The sequence below is a fragment of the Lipotes vexillifer genome, unplaced genomic scaffold (assembly GCF_000442215.2).
Source record: "Lipotes vexillifer unplaced genomic scaffold, Lipotes_vexillifer_v1.1 scaffold1084, whole genome shotgun sequence".
Classification (NCBI taxonomy): Eukaryota; Metazoa; Chordata; class Mammalia; order Artiodactyla; family Lipotidae; genus Lipotes; species Lipotes vexillifer.
In genome coordinates, this window is record NW_006785495.1 from 508,207 (window position 1) to 531,516 (window position 23,310).

Consider the following 23,310-nt stretch of genomic DNA (forward strand, 5'->3'; position numbering starts at 1 on the left):
TAGGGAAAGTTCTTAAAACAGATTTCCGACAATATTAACTCATGGTGTTGTGTAGTAAAAAGAAAGATTGAATTGACACCCAGGAATAACCCTTGGATCCGAATGGATCAGAGAAGAATAGCATATATAACCTATGAAATCGTCCTATTTCATCACAATTTCATGTTAGTCTGAAACATGAAACAGCTCTGTGTGGCCTCCTGTGCTCCCTGTTTAAAGCTGGACAAGAAAGCAGAAATTTGGGGAGGAATTCAGAGAAGAGCTATAAAGATTATTAATGACTAAACGACTAGGACCTACTGTGAAATTTTCAAAGAGATAAACTTTTTGTAAATCCTTATTCATTGTTTCAGAATTCATGATGATTGAAGTAATGTAACTGCATGGGAGAGGGGCTGATACCAATCATTCCAATGATGATTATTCTATAAAAGAAATATCCAAACTTGGCTGGAAGATCTTTGTAGCAGCAGATCTTCATCAAATGTTCTTTGGTTTACCTAGTTCAGCTTCCTTGGGGAAGCGCATTCTAACAGAATCTTGTGGTGGTTAATGACTGCAGTGGGGATAGAATAAAAAGAAATGGGCCGACTCATTTAGACTAAGTAAGCAACGGAGGAGTTAGTTTAAACAGAGGTTGTCAGAGGGGGATTTGGAATCTGCTTCTCTGGAGAGTTTTATAAATAGGCCAGGCACTCATCTCCCTGGGATGGCCTCAGCCTGCAGAGTAGCTAGAGGACAGCTACAGCCCTCTTGTGTTCCCTGCCACCTCTACCCATAGCAAGGCGACAATATCTGAAGGGGCCTCCGGGCAGGGGAGACCGCAGTAATCCAGGCTCGTTTCTAACTAGAGTCATTTCTTACCACATGGCCACATGGAACAAGTATATAAGTGAGGGTGAGGTCAGAATGTCCCCTGAACCACACTCTGTTAGCATTACTGAGACAGGGAGTTCTGTCCACCAGCACCATCGGCTGAAAAGCATGAAGGACACCAGTTTGTATTGAATGGCAGTGCTCTGTTGGATTTCATTTGTTCCACTGTTGTGTGTGTGTGAAGATACAGTAAGTTACACTAATTGGAAAGGAATTTCAGTTAAAAATCTGGAAAACATCTGGGTAAAGAACCTTCATGTTTCTCGTGAGGTTAGGTTCTAATGTCAAGCATTTGATTCTGACATTAGATCCTAACATTTAGCATTTGAATTTCCTTGGGTCTGAGACTTATCCAGGATTGTTGTCTCTTGCTAGCAGATGGGGGTTTTCCTCTTAGAAAATGAGCTCCGTTCCAATCCCCTAGAGCTACTGGGTCACCGCCAGCTTCTCACAAGAGCTGAAAAGACAGCAGAGCTGACAGGCACTGGCAGAGTTAGCTTTAAATACCATGCACCCCATCATTTGGTGGGTGGGTATTGTTGCTGTGTTTCCCCTTAAACAAAGAAAGTGGTGAGTTGCCAAAAAATCAAGGATGTTCCATCTTAAGGAGTAGGCTGAATTCTTTCCAGAGAAGCACCTTTTTTTTTTTTTTAAGATGAATATTATCCTAAAATATTTTCCAAATTTATTCAGGCACTCTATCCAAGGAAGATAAGTATTGTGTCGTGTAACTAGTACCTTTAGAATTAGTACAACTTTCTCTTAACAAAGATCTGTCTTTATTCATCAAGTGGTCTCTGATGGCCTGTGTGGGGTGAGGTCACTGCCAAGGTCACAGTTATGCAGGCTGCCCAAAGGAGACACTGGATCTGGCGACCTACCGCCTAGTCAATTTACAAACAGGTGGTAAACATAGGATATTGTTCTCTTTTAATTGTTCTTTCCTCAATGCCACTCATAACTGCTGCTTTTCTGAAAGGGCAATTTTGTTTTCTTTAGGAAAAGGAGTCTTCCCTTTACCTCCCAAATGCTAAGTTGATGCCCTTCCCCAGAAGTCTTCCCATTAATTAAGTTGGCCTGAAGGTCATAAACCATGATCAATTTGGAGGCTGGTTGCTGCAAGGTGCTAATTAACACCCGCAAAGAGGAACAGTGTCAACAATCAATAGAGAAGAACAGAGCACTGGTAGATTTATGGCTTTGATTTTGAAAAGGTATGGGAATGCCCTGTGATGTTTCCCCCATACTCCTTTTGAATGTTAATGCTTTCTTGAAGATGATTTCAGACACACTGCTAGGATACTGCCTCTACTCGCTGCTGAAGCAGAATCCTCTGAAGAGTTGCTGAGGCAGAACCGAAATCATGGCTCGCCTCAGAGAAGCAGCTGTATTGGCCGCTAATGATGCCTCACACAGAAAGAGGATGCTCCTTTAACTCGGGGTGTTAATGGGAAGTTTCTAAGCCTGAAACAACAGCTTTAGCTCTGGGGTGTGCCATCAGCTGCTTGCAGCTTACCACTGTCTACTGCTTTAACACAGCTTGGTTGGGAAGAATGGAAACTAAAGAGGCTTGTAACTACCTGTAACTGTTCCACCAGGAAATGGATCAAGTGTTTGTTCAGCCAGATCCAGGTATTTGACCAAAATCTGTATCTCTAATGGGCTAATTAAACGCTTTTCTCTAACTTTAAATATATGCATGAGCCATGATCGCATGGATGCTTTCTGGATCCAAGTTCTGAATTTAGATCTAGCTGTCAGATAAAGTCTAATTAAATAGTTGCTAGGTTAAGTTAATGCGAGCGGGTGAAATGTAATGATGCCTTTATCTTTAAAGCATGCTTAAGTTTATAATGCTACAGATACTGGATAAAGGGTAGTGAAACAGGCTTTTTTCTTTGCTAAGCTGCAGTAAATTATTCTTGAAAGCTCTTTGCCCATTACAATATATTTTTTTCTGTTCACCTAAAACATCCAACCTTCCAAAATGTAACAGGGATGTTCTAATTTGTTTACAAAGGATCACAACCCAACAACTCATAATGATGGTGCTGACCGTCTCTGGTGTCCCTGGGTGATGAGCAGTGTGCAGCCCTAGTCTTCTGAGGTATCAGCAAGCACTCTCTTTCACTAGGAGACACACAAGGGAAAGAAAACTGAGTAGAACAGTAAGGTTTATTGTTTGAAGTTAAAAGTTCCAGTTTGCTAGTGGTGCCTTTCGATACCCCCATTTACTGACTGGGCTTTTGCATGGTATTTTTCTGTTGTTCTCAGCAAGGCTGCAACCTTGCCCTGCAGTGCCTTTAAAACTCTTTAAGCAGATGTTAGGAGGAAGATGAAGACAGGGAAGAAGTAAAACTGAGGTTAGGGCTCAGGCTGAAGACAAAGGTCTCCTGCTGACCAGCATGGTGAACCAGGTACAACAGGGTTTACTCGCAAACCCAAGCAAACGTGTCTGCAGGCTGACTTTGCAGGGATGGGCAGAGGAAACAGACTTCCTGGTGCAGTAGTGGGGGCTGTCAGCAGTTCTGAAACTGCCTGTTGACATTTGTAGCTGACCACATTCACTTGTCTTTAAAATCATTGTTTATGGACCTTCTACTAGCCTTGGTCTATTTTTTGAGTGTTCAAAATAATTTTACTCTTAACCATCCTGTGAATTCGGCAGCATCAGGGCTGTTGTATTGGAACAGGAGTGCTGTATTTGGAAAAGAGGAATATGGAAGTAGCCATGTATTTATGTGAGCTGAGAAAATGGTGTGGGGGGAGTCGTGGTTAAAATGCAGGAAGTACTTAGAAAGAGCCAGGAAATCTTTACCTGAAGGTCTTGGCTGGCCACCAAGAGGGCCATGAATTCTTTGAATTTATAGGAAATATTTTGCATCTTTGCATATATATCCTGGAATGCAAGTTGCTGTTCACTGGATTCAGCCACAGAATTTCCAAAAGAGATGAGGTGGCTTTGGTGGAGGGCTCCCAATTGTGGGAGGAGATGTATAATAGGGTTGATGGGATTTTTAGACGTCTGGGGTGGCTGGGTGGGATGGAGGGTGGGGAGTGCCTCCAGACACTCCAGCTATACAAACAGCCATGCAGCTGAGGCTTCCTTTAGCTCAGAAAGTCGACAGTGACTCTCTTCTGCGTCAGTCTCGGGATATGTATTACTTCAATCATTAAAAGCCAGGTTAACATTTCAACAGCCAGTTTCAGAACTGTTGCAGGATAGTGCAGCACTTTGAGGAAGTTTGTCCCTGCCGATCATTGCAAATTCAGTCCCGCTTACCTAGCCAATTCCCTTCCTGTTACAGTCTACAGATTGGTCTCACCACGCTGCCAGATAAATATAAACAAGGTACACAGGATGTCTTTGTGGGACAAAGTATCCTGTCCGTCATGTGTGAGTGTATACTGGACAAGCCTGTGAGTGTTCTTGTTCAATGGACAAACTACTTTTTACATCTACTTTTGAAATTATGTCAAGTCATATAACTAGGTTTGTGGCCTAGAAGTTTCAAAAATTAGGTACAGCAATTATGTGGTTTCGGAGTACTTAAAATACAGACTGCATTGTTTCACTGTATCCTGCATGCCATTAACAGCTGAGGGATGATGACTTCCTACTGATTCCGACATTCTTTTGGGGGACGCTACTCTTTTGAATTTTATGATTTGGGGTGGTTTACTTACAATCTCCATTCCTGCCTGGAAAATTAGAAATAAATCTCATTTTGCACAAAAATCAGTTAAAGAGAAAACAGTCGTTCATCATCACCTATTTCTTGAACACTCACTATGTGCCAAGCAGGACTACACACGTACTGCATATACTGCAGCTGTTATTGCAATATATTGCGGGAGGGAGGGTGCCTGAGTTGAGGACCACAGCAGTGAGATGGTGAAATCAAATGCCTGTGTGTGGTTTCCCAGGACAAGGGGACAAATGCACTGAACTGATTCTGTTGCTGCCACTTGAAAAATAAGAAACACGTCATTGTTTTAAGATAGATTTTCTCCAGATAAAATATTTTTTCTTACTGTGAGATTGTAAAATAAGATGCTAATGAGATGAAAAGTCTGAAGGACCCAAGCTTGAGATGGGTACGTGTTGACATTGATAGTTTCCATTTAAGACAATGGGATTTAGGATATTTTAAATGACTAACCTTCCCCACCAAAAAAGCAATATAGGTAAGAAAGGATTGACCCCTTAAACATAGGGAGAGTGCTTAATTCTAGCTGATTTCTCTATTTTGGACCCATCAGCACTGAGGCCAAAGAAAATTAAAAAAACCAAACAACTGCTTCTTAAATCATGAGCTTTATGACTATTAAAGTGTCACTGTGACCCAGACTATTTGTGATTCTCTGAAACAGGATCTATTTCAAACACAATGGTCTGACATCCCAGTTAGGCTGGATGACATGTGCTTTTTTTCCCCTTCTCTGTATCAGCCGGCACCTCCAAGTTTGAATTCAGTTCCCTGGACTCTAAGGGGCCAGAGGTTTGCTTCAACCACTATTTAGAGAGCCAGTGACCCCAGAGCAGCAAGGAATTCCTCAAGGACCTTGCTGTTTAATAAGGGGACGTTGACGAACACCGTGGAGACACGTCCTGTAATAGATGCTGCCACAGGATGCAGGTGAAATGCTGCTGGGGACAGAGCAGGAAGCCCTGGTGCCTTGGGTGAAGGGAGAGACTGAGGCTCCACCAAGGAGGTGGGATTTGGTGTGGACCCCGAGGGAGGGAGAGACGTGGGAATAGGGCGAGGAGGAGAGGATCAGGCAGAGAGCATCATGACTCAAAGCTCAGAGGTGGGAAACCTGGAGGTGTTCGAAGAATAGCAGGTGTCAGGTAGAGCTGCAGAGCAGACAGTCAGGACGCTCTCCTTAGGTGTCTGCAGATCAATTACGTGTAAGTTTGTTTTTGTCCACTGGTCATTTTACTCAAAACCAAATGTGATTTGATCTTTGTTGTTTTTTGAACTTACTTTGAAAATATAGTAATACCTTAGAAAAATTCCACTGTCAGAGTATATGATCTAATTTGTGGTCCAGAAAACAAGGGTACTGGGTCCATAAGGGGGTTAATGGGTGGGTTAGGGTCTTGGACGTGGGAGCACGTGGGTTTTCAGAGGGGAGGAGTGGTAAGACTTGAGCTTAGAATGATGAATCATGACGCAGTATAGAGGAAGTATGGGGAAAGAAAGAGAGGGCTTCTTTGCAAATTAACTAAAGTGAGTGGCCTATACTGAGAAGGACCATGGCTGGGATGGACTGCTCACACAGGGCTTCGTGACTAATTCAGGGTGTATACACTTTGTGAACATCAGAGTCCAGGAAGCTTGGTTTGAGAAAAGGGATGTATTATATGACTTTTGAAAATGGCATCTTTTAACTAAGGTTTCCTTCGTCCATATTAAAATTAGACTTTATTTCCTGAGCACACACAAATGGACCCAGCAAAGGGAACACAGGTGTGCTGCGTGATGGGGGAAGCCAGTCAGGATTAAAATACTGCCACGAGTAACTCTGGTCCTCCTTGTACTTAAAATAACTGCCTTTTATTTTTATTAACAATGATGATGGTTGTGTCAAAATCTTTTGAAATAATTTACTCGCCCAAATTCCACTGTTCATCTAAAAGAAACATTTCATTTTTTAGGTAAAAGCAATCGTGAACATTTCCTAAGAATCATTTCTACCCAAAAGGGACATTTTACTCTAAGACAGACATTTACAAAATTTAGAGGTCTTTGAATATTTTTGTACTGTGGTGGCCAAGTGATTACATTTATTTCTACTTCTGCATCTTATTATACTGATGCTTCCTTTAACTTAAGCATGCTGTTGAGCTTTCCAAATCTGTAAATTATTGATTAGCTGATTGCAGGTTTAAAATCAAGCAGGCTTTTCTAGGGATTTCGATCAGTCCCAGGCAAAATTGTGAAACGGTTGCCATTTCTTTCTGGATCTCTGGATCTCCATCTCCCTTTATAACCATCTCCTGCTCTTCTCATCTCTACCCAGTCTCCTTCATCCTTCCCCAGGACTCTCCTGCTGGACGATCTGCTCACAGTACCCATGTCTGCTTCCCACAAGTCCTTTCTAGCATCCCCTTGTTCCCGGCAAGATATTCCTTCAATTACCTTTCTATCTACCACATTTCTCCCTCCTTCAAATAGGAACAGTATTCAAAGACAAATCCCTACTAATGTGTTAATGTGTCACTTTCCTTGATAAAATACTGCAATTTAATAGAGACATTTGATGATTTGACCAAATGAAGTTATTTTAATAGGAACTTGGGCACCACACAATATGCTGGGAAGGGAGAGGCTTACATTTTATAAAGATTTGTAGAGTTCTCAAAATGCTTTCATCTCTAATTTCTCCTCAATTTGGTATATCTAAAAGGGGTTGGTGGTAAAAGGGTCAGAGAGTAAGAGTATGTGTTTATATTTTAGCAGGCCCCTCAAAACACGTGATTAGGCTGCAAAGAGGGTTAACCGTATCCTTGCATCTGCCTTTTAATCAGCATAGGGTGGTAAAATTGCAAATTAAAACTGAGTTTTAAATCATTCTAGTCGTGGCTTCCCTGTGAAGAAGTGAGACCCCAGACTTATTTATAGGGAGATGTGGCTCATAATTTGAATTGAGATGACTAGGTTATTTACTGGATCTTCTTGGAATGGCTGCCCATCAGTGCAGCCCCCAAATGAATTGTGTACCTGTTCTAAAACCTGAGTTATGGGATAAGCCTAGGAATTATAAGATGTTGAGCTAGGAGAAGAAGACTTGATACTTTGCCTCGTACAAAGGCCGAGGCTGGAGAAGACTGGTCCAGGGAGTCACGGCGGCGCTCACTGAGTGGAGACCAGTGGTGGGAAGGGAGGGACTGAACAGGTATTGCTATACTAGTCAGCCAGCTTATGGCTAGGGAGTCATTAACACAGGCTCACAAGGTTCTGTACCCAGTTCTCCACTGTTTTCATTGACCTTCACAGACCTAGCAATCTTTTTTTTTTTTTTTTTTTTTTTTTTTTTTTTCTTGCGTTATGCGGGCCTCTCACTGTTGTGGCCTCTCCCATTTGCGGAGCACAGGCTCCGGACGCGCAGGCCCAGCGGCCATGGCTCACGGGCCCAGCCGCTCCGCGGCATGTGGGATCCTCCCGAAACGGGGCACGAACCCGCGTCTCCTGCATCGGCAGGCGGACTCTCAAGCACTGCGCCACCAGGGAAGCCCCCTAGCAATCTTTATGTTGTAAATGTACACAGTTAATGGTCCTCATTTTTCTTCTATTTCCCATTTGGATTAGGTAGTGTTTTCATAAAGAACTTCCTGAAAACGCATACCTGGCTCAGCTGTGTTGAGAACAGACAAAGACAAGGGCTCTGGCTTCATTTGGGCTGGAGGGAAAATGGACATAGAATGGGATTTTAGTAAGCCAGTGGGGATGGCAGGGACCAAAGGGAGGGGGTCCTGAATAGGACATGAAAAGACAAGAGGGAACATGGTAGGCACTGCCTAGGCATCTATTCTTCTATCACTACATGGCTTTCTTTTGGCCCAGCCCTTGGAGAAAAGTTTAGAGATTCCTTCTTTTCTCTGAAAAATATGACGGTGAGCCTAGAAATAAAGTTGCCCATTGGCGTTGACTCTTTCTCCTTCCCTCTCTTTATTCTGCAGCTTCTTCAAGGTGCAGCCACCATGATCTCAGCAGGCTGATGATGGAAGAGAAGGAACCTGGGAGACCCTGTGCTCCAGCTTCTCTGGATGATGGATGGAGGACAGCCTGTCCCTTCACCCCTAGTGCCCCTTGGGAATGTGTCATCAGATTCTAGCATGTCTCTGGAGCAGAAAACCACATTTGTTTTTGTGATTTTGTTGTTTATTTTCCTGGGCATTCTCATAGTCAGGTGCTTTCGGATTCTTCTGGACCCGTATCGGAGCATGCCAACCTCTACCTGGGCTGACGGACTTGAAGGCCTGGAGAAAGGGCAGTTTGACCATGCCCTTGCTTAACAGGACAGGAGCAGGAACCCATCCTGAGGAGGAGAAATGCTTCATGTCTTGGCGCAGGATTCTCTTTAGTCAACGTTCTCAGCAACTCAAATTTTATCCATATCTGGTTCTAGAACCACAATCCGTTTATTCAGTGAACTTTTGAGGATATTGGAAATGGAGGTTTATATTCCTAACCCAAAATAGGAAGGTTTAAATTTCAATATTTACTCAATGAATGAATGTTGAATGTGTGTGATGGTGCAACTGAGAACATCTATAGTGACTTTGCCTAAAATGAAGCCCTACCGGACCTGACCAGAGAAAAAGACTAGAAATGATCTGATCTGAATCTGATGGCAGGGCCAAAAGAGACTTCCTTGTTCTAATCATGTCTCCCAGTTTGTTTTATTTTCATGGGAATCTGGGTCCTGGGCAGAGAATGAGGAAGAAGTTGCTGAGTGGACCCAAAGGAGGTACTTGTTTTCTCCTAAAGCAAAGAGCACTGAAAGGCAATAGGAATGCTTAGAAGAGGTGGTTGATCCTTGGAAAATATGGGTGAGGGTGATATCATTTTACTTTTCAAATAAAACTGAATTCAAAGGCTTATGGAGGTTTAAAAACTATTTACCAGGCCAAGTACTTTCTGGGTATTCATATTAATAACATGCGTAGAGGTAACTATACATAACCTGAATTTACTTTCTTTGCACAACTGGTTGAAATAATAGGCTGTAAGTACTGCTTCAACTTTTTTTTAAAATAAAAAGTTAATTGTTTAGAGGAGAAGACTTTTACAGTCTTAAGAGGAATGTGTGTTTATGACTGAATAGAAACCAAATAAAACTTTTCAGGAAACAGAAGCGTCTCCTCTCTTATTTCAGCGCTCGGGAGGCAGAGAGTGGCATCGAATACTGAGGACTAACTGTTCTGAGAAAGAGAGCAAAGACCACAAAAGGTCATGTAATTCATCCCTCTCCCATTTCAGGAAGGGCTCCCACAAATTTTTCTGACACATGAGACCTATTCTAAGCACTGTTTAAGTCCCCCAAAAAGAGAGATATGAAAACCTCTTATTCCAACTTCTGTACTGATAGGAAAAGCTTGCATCTAAACTCCTTAGGTTGTATTTATAGTCTATGTCTTCTAATTTTCTCCTCAGCTAGCCATCATTTTTTACATTAAAAAAAGTTTTAAAAAAAAGCAACTGTGCCTAAAAAGACAGCCCTTAGTAAACCAGCTCCCTTGTATCTCTCTCTCTCTCTCTTTTTTTTTTTTTTTTTAACATTTTGGCAATCCTTCTGCCCAGATTTCCCCCCTCCCCATGTTCCCTCTTGATTTTTTTCATTAAAAAAAAATAACAGCTTTATTAAAATATAATTCACATACCATAAAATTTAGCCTTTTAAAGTATACAATTCATTGGTTTTAAGTATATTCACAGAATTTTGTGTGACCATCATCACAATATAATTCCAGAATTCTATACTCACCAGCAGTCACTTCCCATCCCTCTTTCTCTCAGACCCAATAATTTCTAATCCAGTAATTTCTAATCTATGGATTTGCCAATTCTGGACGTTTCGTACTAATGGAATCAAAGAGTCCATGGCCTTTTGTGTCTGGCTTCTTTCACTTAGCATGTTTTTAAAGCAGGTTCATCCATGTTGTAAAATGATCAGTACTTCATTTCTCTGTATGGCCAAATAATGTCCTGTTGTTTGGTTATACTACATTTTGTTTATTCATCATCGATCATGGTAATCCGTTGGCCAGTCTCAAGAATGCTGCTATGAACATATCTGTATACAATTTTGTATGGATATGTGTTTTCAATTCTCTTGAGTAAATTCCTATGAGTGGATTTGCTAGGCCATATGTTAATTCTATGTTTAACTTTTTGAAGAACTGTGAGATTGTTTCCCAAAGCAGCTGCATTATTTTACATTCCCACTGGCAATGTATATACGTTTTGATTCTTTTCTTAACTCTTCCCAACTACTCAGATTTCTTCTTTAGCTATAGAATTTATAACTGAACACATCACTTCAAGAATGAGCCAGGTTAAAAAGAGAACCACCTCATAGTTTCTTCATGCTACAATTGATGCCTTCAAAGATCCTTTGCTTCTAGATCTAAAACAAAACACTGATGTTGATCTCTGATCATCCTGTGCTCTATTAAGTCACCTGAGTATTTTTTCTGTCTTACTATTACATCTTTCTTTAACCCACTAATTATAAAGTTTTCTTTTTTCTTCAAATGTACCATGTCATGTGTATCCTTATTTAATTTTTTTCCTATTTTTATGGGGAGTCTATTCAAACCCATTCAGGTATTTATTAAGCACCTGCTTTAAGCCTGGCATTTCTAGTACTGGAGAGAGAGGAAAAGTGCAGGGCTAGTTCTTGCTCTTGAGTAACTTTCTACCTCATTGAAGAGCTGAGAAATGCAAGAAGACATGAGTCTGAATCATTGTTCAAATGACTGTGGCAACCTATGGTTCCTACACCATCAGCATCATCTGGGAGCTTGACAAAGATATATGCCCCCCCCACACACTAATTTTAGTATAAAAGGTGTATATGATCACAGTAAAAATGTAGAAACAATATGGAAAAATATAAAGTAAATAGCAAGAGTCAACATTCTGCCTCCTTAGTTCATTAGAATAGATCGCCTCAGTTTCTCTTCCCTAGAGATTGATTCTGTAGAGGTGGGTCAGTGAACAAGTGCTGCAGGAGACAGAATATGGGAGAGACGGATGTGGGCCTAGATAGTCAAGGAAATGTCCCAGGAAACAACGGCTCAGGTGAGGATGGTACATGTTTAAGTGCTTGGTATAAAGCTTTATGTAATGTAAGTTATTATTCTGAAATAAATTCTATCTTGACCTAAGAGAATGGACGTGTTTTAGATACGTGCAACGGAACAGAGGAGGGAAAGCCACAGAAGAGAAGGAGGTGTGGCTGTGGGGCTTTTAGGCAGGAGGGCAGCCTGGCTGAGAAGATAGCCGGAGGGGTACCTGGAACTCATATAGGCAGGATGAGGGTGGAGCTGAACATCCAAAGGTCCTAAGAGTCAAAATGAAAGTGATTTCTTTCTCAAGAATCCCTGTAGATTCTTGAGAAAGAAAATGACACGAGGAGTGGTGGTCAAGGCCGGTTTCAGTACCCTCCCTCGGGGCCACGCTAGGATCTGATTCTATAACGGGAACAGACTGAAATAGCTCACCACGAGGCTTTTGGGAATACGACTGCCAGTAAGTGCCACAGGGCCTCCCAAAGCCTGCTCTTCTTTCTTTCCTCCCTTTATCCTCCTCTCTATTTTTGTTTTTCCTTCTCAGATTACTTCTCAGATTACTCAGCCACCCCCTCACTGGGTTCCCCGTTCTCCACCCTCCATGTCCAGAGCAAGAGACCAGAACAGGTGATAAAATGCTTTGGGCTGTTCAGGGTAAATTGATCCCTCCTGTGAGAAGTGCTAACTCTCTGTTTTAATTACTCAGGGCTCCTTGGGGTGAACAGCATATTCTCAAAAGGTCACAGAAGCCCTCTCTTTCCTGGCTATAGGAGTTACAGTGCAGCATTTTGCCTACCTTACAGGATATTTATAATGAGTGCAGCTGCCCTCTATCATGTATATCTGCATCCCAGGATGACAAAAATTACTTTCCCAAGGTCACTGTAGAATAGAGCTGACTTCTGATTCAGAAAAATGTGGCAAACTCATTCTCAGTCTGGGCTCTGACTGGTTTGTTCTCCCAAGAGACCCCAAGTTCTAGATCAACATTTCTCCCTCCAAGAGACATCTTTATTAAAGCATCTTAAATACTGTAAAGTAAGTCTAATATGGGGTTTGAAGGAGATTAACTTGACTCCTGCTGTTAAACTAATGAACATTCCAAGTTAGATCATTCTTTTACTATATTTAAGGGTTAAAGCTGAAACAAAATAAGCAACAGCTTTTAGAGGCAGAAATTAGAGCAGATACTTACGTATGCAGGAAAAAAATATGTATTCAAATTCGTTTTTTATTGAATTCATTTCATAGTGTTTTTAAAAAATTGTTTAATTTTACTTATTTTTTATATGGCAAATTCTTAATAGTTATCAATTTTATACATATTAATGTATATATGTCAATCTCAATCTCCCAATTTATCACACCACCACCCCCCTCCACCACTTTCCCCCCTTGGTGTCCATACATCTGTGTCTCTATTTCTGCCCTGCAAATCGGTTCATCTGTACCATTTTTCTAGGTTCCACATATATGTGTTAATATACAATATTTGTTTTTCTCTTTCTGACTTCACTCTGTATGAGAGTCTCTAGATCCATCCTTGTCTCTACAAATGACCCAATTTCATTCATTTTTATGGCTGAGTAATATTCCATTGTATATATGTACCACATCTTCTTTATCCATTCACCTGTCAATGGGTATTTGGGTTGCTTCTGTGACCTGGCTATTTAAATAGTGATGCAATGAACAGTAGGGTGCATGTGTCTTTTTGAATTATGGGTTTCTCTGGGTATATGCCCAGTAGTGGGATTGCTGGGTCATATGGTAGTTCTATTTGTAGTTTTTTAAGGAACCTCCATACTGTTCTCCATAGTGGCTGTATTGATTTACATTCCCACCAACAGTACAAGAGGGTTCCCTTTTCTCCACACCCTCTCCAGCATTGTTGTTTGTAGATTTTCTGATGATGATTATTCTGTGGTGTGAGGTGATACCTCATTGTAGTTTTGATTTGCATTTCTCTAATAATTAGTGATGTTGAGCAGCTTTTCACGTGCTTCATGGCCACCTGTATGTCTTCTTAGGAGAAATGTCTATTTAGGTCTTCTGCCCATTTTTTGATTGGGCTGTTTGATTTTTAATATTGAGCTGCATGAGCTGTTTTGCATAATCTCCATAATCTGCATAATCTCCAATATTTTGGAGATTAATCTTTTGCCCGTTGATTCATTTGCAAATATTTTCTCCTGTTCTGAGAGTTGCCTTTTCGTCTAGTTTGTTGTTTCCTTTGCTTTGCAAAAGCTTTTAAGTTTCATTAGGTCCCATTTGTTCATTTTTGTTTTTATTTCCATTATGCTAGGAGGTGGATCAAAAAAGATCTTGCTGTGATTTATGTCAGAGTATTCTTCCTATGTTTTCCTCTCAGAGTTTTATAGTGTCTGGTCTTACATTTAGGTCTCTAATCCATTTTGAGTTTATTTTTATGTATGGTGTTAGGGAGTGTTCTAATTTCATTCTTTTACATATAGCTGTCCAGTTTTCCCAGCACCACTTATTGAAGAGACTATATTTTCTCCATTGTTTATCTTTGTCTCCTTTGTCATAGATTAGTTGACCATAGGTATGTGGGTTTATCTCTGGGCTTTCTATCCTGTTCCATTGATCTATATTTCTGTTTTTGTGCCAGTACCATATTGTCTTGATTACTGTAGCTTTGTAGTATAGTCTGAAGTAAGGGAGTCTGATTCCTCCAGCTCTGTTTTTTTCCCTCAAGACTGCTTTGGCTATTCAGGGTCTTTTGTATCTCTTTACAACGTTTAAGAAATTTTGTTCTAGTTCTGTAAAAAACGCCACTGGTAATTTGATAGGGATTACATTGAATCTGTAGATTGCTTTGGGTAGTAGAGTCATTTTCACAAGGTTGATTCTTCCAATCCGAGAACATGGTATATCTCTCCATCTGTTGGTATCATCTTTCATTTCTTTCATCACTGTCTTATAGTTTTCTGCATACAGGTCTTTTGTCTCCCTAGGTAGGTTTATTCCTAGGTATTTTATTCTTTTTGCTGCAGTGGTAAATGGGAGTGTTTCCTTAATTTCTCTTTCAGATTTTTCATCATTAGTGTATAGGAATGTAAGAGATTTCTGTGCATTAATTTTGTATATTGCAACTTTACCAAATGCATGTTAGCTCTAGTAGTTTTCTGGTGGCATCTTTAGGATTCTCTATGTATAGTATCATGTCATCTGCAAACAGTGACGGTTTTACTTCTTCTTTTCTAATTTGCATTACTTTTATTTCTTTTTCTTCTCTGATTGCTGTGGCTAGGACTTCCAAAACTATATCGAGTAATAGCGGTGAGAGTGGACATCCTTGTCTTGTTCCTGATCTTAGAGGAAATGCTTTCAGTTTTTCACCATTGAGAATGATGTTTGCTGGGGGTTTATTATGTTGAGGTAGGTTCCCTTTATGCCCACTTTCTGGAGGGTTTTTATCATAAATGGGTGTTGAATTCTGTCAAAAGCCTTTTCTGCATCTATTGAGATGATCGTATGGTTTTTCTTCTTCAGTTTGTTAATATGGTGTATCACATTGATTTGCATATATTGAAGAATTCTTACATCCCTGGGATAAATCCCACTTGCTCATTGTGTGTGATCCTTTCAACGTGTTGTTGGATTCTGTTTGCTAGTATTTTGTTGAGGATTTTTGCATCTATATTCATCAGTGATATTGATCTGTAATTTTCTTGTTTTGTAGTATCTTTGTCTGGTTTGGGGATCAGGGTGATGGAGGCCTCATAGGATGAGCTTGGGAGTGTTTCTTCCTCTGCAATTTTTTGGCAGGGTTTGAGAAGGATGGGTGTTAGCTCCTCTCTAAATGTTTGATAGAATTCACCTGTGAAGCCATCTGGCCCTAGACTTTTGTTTGTTGAAAGATTTTTAATCAGTTTCAATTTCATTAGTTGTGATTGGTCTGTTAATATTTTCTATTTCTTCCTGGTTCAGTCTTGGAAGATTATATCTTTCTAAGAATTTGTCCATTTCTTCCAGGTTGTCCATTTTATTGGCATAGAGTTGCTTGTAGTAGTCTCTTAGGATGCTTTGTATTTCTGCAGTGTCTGTTGTAACTTCTCCTTTCTCAATTCTAGTTCTGTTGATTTGAGTCTTCTCCCTTTTTTTCTTGATGAGTCTGGCTAATGGTTTATCAATTTTGTTTATCTTCTCAAAGAACCAGCTTTTAGTTTTATTGATCTTTGCTATTGTTTTCTTTGTTTCTATTTCATTTATTTCTGCTCTGACCTTTATGATTTCTTTCCTTCTACTAACTTTGGGTTTTGTTTTTTCTTCTTTCTGTAGTTCCTTTAGGTGTAAGGTTAGATTGTTTATTTGTGATTTTTCTTGTTTCTTGAGGTAGGCTTGTACTGCTATAAACTTCCCTCTTAGAACTGCTTTTGCTGCATCCCATAGGTTTTGGATCGTTGTAAGTCGTCTCTAGGTACTTTTTGATTTCCTCTTTGATTTCTTCAGTGACATCTGGGATATTTAGTAACGTATTGTTTAGCCTCCATGTGTTTGTGTTTTAACGTTTTTTTCCCTGTAATTGATTTCTAATCTCATAGCATTGTGGTCAGAAAAGATGCTTGATACGATTTCAATTTTCTTAAGTTTACTGAGGCTTGATTTGTGACCCAAGATATGATCTATTCTGGAGAATGTTCTGTGTGCACTTGAGAAGAAAGTGTAATCTGCTGTTTTTGGATGGAATGTGCTATAAATATCAGTTATATCTATCTGGTCTGTTGTGTCATTCAAAGCTTGTGTTTCCTAATTAATTTTCTGTTTAGATGATTTCTCCATTGGTGTAAGTGAGGTGTTAAAGTCCCCACTATTATTGTGTTACTGTTGATTTCCTCTTTTAGAGCTGTTAGCAGTTGCCTTATGTATTGATGTGCTCCTAAGTTGGGTGCATATATATTTATAATTGTTATATCTTCTTATTGGATTGATCGTTTGATCATTATGTAGTGTCCTTCCTTATCTCTTGTAACATTCTTTATTTTAAAGTCTATTTTATCTGATATGAGTATTGTTACTCCAGGTTTCTTTTGATTTCCATTTGCATGTAATATCTTTTTCCATCCCCTCACCTTCAGTCTGTATATGTCCCTAGGTCTGAAGTGGGTCTCTTGTAGACAGTATATATATGGGTCTTGTTTTTGTATCCATTCAGCAAGCCTGTTTCTTTTAGTTGGAGCATTTAAGCCATTCATGTTTAAGGTAATTATCGATATGTATGTTCCTATGAACATTTTCTTAATTGTTTTGGATTTGTTTTTGTAGGTCCTTTTCTTCTCTTGTGTTTCCCACTTAGAGAAGTTCCTTTAGCATTTGTTGTAGAGCTGGTTTGGTGGTGCTGAATTCTCTTAGCTTTTGCTTGTCAGTGAAGCTTTTGATTTCTCCATCGAATCTGAATGAGATCCTTGCTGGGTAAAGTAATCTTGGTGGTAGGTTCTTCCCTTTCATGACTTTAAATATACCATGGTACTCCCTTCTGGCTTGTAGACTTTCTGCTGAGAAATCAGCTGTTAATCTTATGGGAGTTCCCTTGTATGTTATTTGTCATTTTTCCCTTGTTGCTTTCAATAATTTTTCTTTGTCTTTAATTTTTGTCAGTTTGAATACTATGTGTCTCAGCGTGTTTCTTCTTGGGTTCATCCTGTATGGGACTCTCTGTGCTTCCTGGACTTCGGTGGCTATTTCCTTTCCCATGTTAGGGAAGTTTTTGACTATAATCTCTTCAAATATTTTCTCGGGTCCTTTCTCTCTCACTTCTCCTTCTGGGACTCCTATAATGTGAATGTTGTTGCATTTAATCTTGTCCCAGAGGTTTCTTAGGCTATCTTCATTTCTTTTTTTTTTTTTTGCGGTACGTGGCCCTCTCACTGTTGTGGCCTCTCCCGTTGCGGAGCACGGGCTCCGGACGCGCAGGCTCAGCGGCCATGGTTCACGGGCCCAGCCACTCCGCGGCATGTGGGATCTTCCCGGACAGGGGCACGAACCCATGTCCCCTGCATCAGCAGGCGGACTCTCAACCATTGCGCCACCAGGGAAGCCCTATCTTCATTTCTTTTAATTCTTTTTTCTTTATTCTGTTCCAAGGCAGTGAATTCCACCATTCTGTCTTCCAGGTCACTTATCCGTTCTTCTGCCTCAGTTATTCTGCTATTGATTCCTTCTAGTTTATTTTTCATTTCAGTTATTGTGTTGTTCATCTCTGTTTGTTTTTTAATTCTTCTAGGTCTTTGTTCTTTAATTCTTCTAGGTCTTTGTTAAACATTTCTTGTATCTTCTCGATCTTTGCCTCCATTCTTTTTCCGAGGTCCTGGATCATCTTCACTATCATTATTCTGAATTCACAGGCTCAGCGGCCATGGCTCACAGGCCCAGGCACTCCACGGCATGTGGGATCTTCCCGGACCAGGGCACAAACCCATGTCTCCTGCATTGGCAGGTGGACGCTCAACCACTGCGCCACCAGGGAAGCCCTGTCAAACATTTCTTTCATCTTCTCCATCTTTGCCTCCATTTTTTTTCTGACGTCCTGAATCATCTTCACTATCATTATTCTGAATTCTTTTTCTGGAAGGTTGCCTATCTCCACTTCATTTGGTTGCTTTTCTGGGGTTTTGTCTTGTTCCTTCATCTGGTACATAGCTCTATGCCTTTTCATCTTGTCTATCATTCTGTGAATGTGGTTTTTGTTCCACAGGCTGTAAGATTGTAGTTTTTCTTGCTTCTGCTGTCTGCCCTCTGGTGGATGACGCTATCTAAGAGGCTTGTCTCATTTCATAGTGTTTTACTGAAACAGTGAAACTTTTATATTATATTGATAAATTTGGTTTGATGTGAAATTTTACTTGTCCACCATAAATCACCTAAAAAAAACTTGTAGTTTGAAGATGTCAGCTTTCAGAATTGACATGTAAACATATTGAAACACAATTATTTTCAAAAAATATTTTAAGCTCCAAAGCATTGAATAAATTCTACCTGATTTGTGAGATTGGAAATGTATGTCTTCTGAGATAAATTATGCAAAGGGGGAATGTCTCAATTATTGATTCATCACAAAGTGCAGAGCTGTGATCTCCAGAAAATATGCTCAAATCCCTATATGTGCATATGTAATGTGGATCAAACTGGCCCACACCAGAAGAGGTTAGTTATTTGCTTGTTTTGAGATGCAAATGAAGGACCATCTAAACTTTGTGTCTCCTGTTACTTAAAAGAATAAATTAATTCTTACCAGATAGGTGTCTACCTCTTCAGGAGCAAGTCCTCCCCATCCTTACAGCTTGCTCTGGACTGATGAGTCAGCATCCAACCCTTCAGCCAGTCTGGGGCCCTTACCAAAGTCACTTTTTAGAATAGGATTCCCTGATGAATTTATAATAGAATGGAACTTTTGCTTCCAGTTTCCTGCTATAAACTACACTTACGTCTTGTCACAACAAACACCACAAGATATTCTTATATAATTCCATCCCATAGACTTTTCCAGTATCCTGATTGATGTGTCTATGCTTTAGCCTCTGAGAGATTCCCTTAAACCATCTTTCAAAGGGAATTTCCACTTCTTTTCTTCTAAGATTCCCATTATTTTCTTCTATGCCCTATTACATTCTTAGAGCTCTGAATTTTAGCCAGCTTTTAAGAAAGCAGTTCTTCCTGGATTCTTTGGAGTTTTCAAAGCTGGAAAGAAATGCTGCTGTCATCTATTTCAACCCCCCTTACTTTTCATAAGAAAAAAAGAAATAGAGAGGCAAAGAGGTCAAATGGCATACCCACAGTCACATCTCCACCCATAGTTGTGTCATCTTACATATGTGGTGTGTGTGCACATGAATTCAAACAGAATGAGCAATTAATAAATCTATGAAGTGAAAAATGTCCTTTTGCTAATTGACATGAGAGTTATTCTTAAATAATCTCTTTTTTCTTGGAGGGGGGAAGACACTTGTGTGTTTCTTAAAAACAACCCTATGGACAACATATTTTCTTTTGGGATATTCCCAAGCTCCAGTTTAGGCGTCTGGACAACCAGAAATATTTCCAGGTAGATTATAAAGGATTCCTTAGCAAAGTTTCTCTTTCTCTAGACAAAGGATAATCAATCTAGGATAAGCCTTCAAAGTTTCTTTATTTCCAAATAGACCTTTGAGCTGTTTTTCTTAGCTGAAGAGACCCACCAAGGGAGATTACAACATAAAGTTCATAAACGCTTTGGATTTAGCCCTGTCTCTGGTTTATCAAAGAGATGTCTGGGTCCTCTTAGGACATAGATAGAACTTCAGAAGTTATACAATGAAGTATTTCAAGTTTGAAATACCCTTTTCTGTCGTGCATTTTTTCCTAGTTTCCTCACTTTTTCTTTCCCTCTGTTTTCTGATAAGTGGAGTTCTGGAAGAAGCTTAATACAACATTAAATTCAGTACTTCTCTGGTATATGAATATTTCTTCAGTAGTCACAACAAACGGCTGCCTGACTTCTGCCTCAACATGCCTAACTTCTTAAGGAGGCCATTTTGAGCTTGTTCTGTTTTATATGAAATATTTTTTAACCTACTATAAACTTGTATTTCGGCAATTTTCACTAATTGGACACTGTTTTCTTCTTCTGAAGTGACAGATTTCTAATATTCTTTAACAGGACAACCCTCGAGATATAGCTATTGTTGAACAAAAATTCTCCATGGATCCCTCCTCTTTTTGCATGTCTTTCCAGCCAAGTCACTGACAGCATTTTGTTCTTTTCCAAGATGTTTGTTTAGAGATCATATCTCCTTTTCCATAATAAGATGGTTAGGAAGATTTGCTTGTAGCCTATTATAAAATATTGGGATTTCCTAAACCGGGGTTCCTCTCCTATAAGGCAGCCCACTGTGTGTGCAAGCATTAACTGGTCTGATTTGCATTGCCCTGTGGGAACTGGGCTAAGAAACTGACACCAGGAAGTGTTGATACTCTGGGTACTATGATTGCTGTGAGTAATGAACTTCTACCAGCATCCATGAAGCTAACATGTCAGCTTGAAAGTATGGTCAAATTTCATCTCCTTCAGAGTTTTTGACAGTTACCATTATTCCCCGAGGATAAAAAACTCCACTTCCTTCAACCACCCTTCATCTTGTCATACGTTTTGAATCATCTCTTGTTCTTATCAAACATTCTGGGTGCTCTTCAGTTTAACTATGTCCCTGCTGCATAGAAAGGAAAATAATAGCCCATATGTGGCTGACTAAAATGAGTAAAACCAAATTATGATTTATTTCATTCTGAAAAGCACATGTTATTAGGCAGCCCAAGATGAAACCATCTTTTTTGCCACCACATAACTGTTGACTCATACCAAATTCACAGTCAGCTGAAACTCTCAGGCATTTTTATCTATACCAAGGTAGAAATTTACCTATGCCATGTTATGTCAAATGTTATGTCAAACGTAAATTCCCATTCTGCTCTTGTCCAGTTTTAAAATTTTGCACCCCAGTCTAAGAATTAACATTTCTCTTTCTTGATTTCATTGTATTCCATTTGGCCCATCATTCTAGGCTTTTTATAATCTGATTCCCTCATTATCATATTCATTGTGCTCACCATCTTTGTGTCATCCATATGTTGGTTCAGCAAACCTTCTATATTTTTATCCACATTAATGCTAAAACTTTGAATATATCAGAGCCAAGTAGAGAGCCCTGGGCCATGCCACAGAGATCTCAATGCATTTTAGGAGTTCAGTGGACAGGAGTAATCATAAGCAATTGCCCCCTATGGTAATCGCCATGGAGATGTTAACTGAGGGGAAATCTGTGAAGCATGATGACTCATTCAAGTCTGCAGCAAAGCTTCAGAAGACAGGGAAGCCATCAAAATGATATTTGCATAACTTTCAGAGCGCAGCTGAAGTGCTATGGATCCAAATTGGCAAACGGGAGTCACACAAATGGCAACAAGAGACTCTACATTTACTAGAGCTTAAAACTCATAGGCAGTGAAAAGACTTTTAGCTACACCCACCTCTCTGCCCAGCACTGTAACTCTGGTTACACATAAAAATAATCATGCAATATCCACCGGAGAAAATTCCTCCTGGTGGCAGAGATCATCAATCATATATTAATCCACTTGAGATAGCACAGAGTAATGAAAGAGCACACATCTGGCAGCTTGGGTTCTTTACTGTCCTGCAAGGAGCTGGCTGAGAGGCTTTTTAAAGTCCATTCATTCCTCTAGGCCTCACTTTCTTTACTTGTAAATTGAGAAGTTTAGACTAGTTAATCTCCAAATACCCTTTTAGTGCTAAAAAAAGCATTTATAACTAGAAATTTGGGAACCATTTACTGAACACAAATATGAAAGAGACTTGAAGAACTTAGATAATATATCTCAGGTCCCATGGCCAGTGTGAGGCAAAGTGAGAATGTGAATTCAGTTTGCCATGGAATGCTTGCCTATCCACAGAATAGCCCCAGGAATCAAAAGAATAGCAAAAACTATAAGTAAGACAAACTCTAGAAATAGAAATAGGGTTTTCTAGAAATACTAAATTGAATCAACATTCTCCTGACACTTCTGTTGTTGTTATTATTATTTTTAAGAAACCACCTGGAAAAAAGATTTTATGGGCCAAAAAGGAGCCTTTCACAGGACTGTGAGGTTGACTTAACATACTAAGTTTTGCTTTGTTTTGGATACATTTGGCCTCCAACCCTCATTCATTTTGTGACCTTGGGAAAGTGACTTAAATTTTTTTGTGTGTGGTACGAGGGCCTCTCACTGTTGTGGCCTCTCCCGTTGCGGAGCACAGGCTCCGGACACGCACGCTCATTGGCCATGGCTCACGGGCCCAGCCGCTCCGGGGCATGTGGGATCTTCCCGGACTGGGGCACAAACCCGTGTCCCCAGAATCGGCAGGTGGACTCTCAACCACTGCGCCACCAGGGGAGCCCAGGAAAGTGACTTAACTTTTGTATACCTCATTTCTCATCTGTAAAATGGGTGTGCTATTAATAACATCTTCCCCACAGGGGTTTTTACAAGAACTAAATGAGAAGATGAGACTAGTACCTGACTAACAAGCTTTTGAGAAATATTGACTTGATAATGATTTCAATGCAGGAGGGATATTTTACATGTGTACCCCACTGAGACACTAAGTTGTGTAAATATACACACCAAACACAAAACTGTGCCATTAAAAATTAGGCTATTAAGGGCAAATTTTATAAAATTGTGCTTTTGTGATTATTTCATTTGTTTTTCCAAGTTCTGGATAAAATGAAGAAATATCCAGTTAAAGTAATGATTAATTTGAGCTCATTACCTAAAATAAAAGCTTTATCTTTGGAACTAGTTTAGACCTCTAGGCATTGAGAGACAAATTTTCTCTTTTTCATTCCCAGAAGTGCTCTTTGATCATACAAATTTTTTTCTTTACATGAGCCAACTTTGAAAATATTTGGAAGCAGAAAGGATTCACTCTCAGGTTTCTTATCATTGCTTAGCTGGTGACCTTGGTAAAGTCAATTGAGTTCCTTCATGCTCCCCATAAAATGGAAGTAATAAATGGGACTATTTGGCAAATAAATCAATCATCTTTTAAGTGTGCAAAATCTTGCCAA

At 39.8% G+C, this 23,310-nt stretch overlaps 1 protein-coding gene across 1 annotated transcript in view; it reads left to right on the forward strand.

Annotated features, from left to right (window-relative positions):
- Positions 1-9,738, forward strand: part of CTXN3 (cortexin 3) — a 10,837-nt gene extending 1,099 nt beyond the window's left edge. Inside the window, exons 2-3 of the mRNA XM_007457610.1 lie at positions 1,876-2,090; positions 8,564-9,738. Of these exons, the coding sequence (XP_007457672.1) occupies positions 8,651-8,899 (249 nt within the window). The 5' untranslated portion in view covers positions 1,876-2,090; positions 8,564-8,650 and the 3' untranslated portion in view covers positions 8,900-9,738. The remainder of the gene's footprint in view (positions 1-1,875; positions 2,091-8,563) is intronic.
- The last annotated feature ends 13,572 nt before the right edge of the window (positions 9,739-23,310 follow it).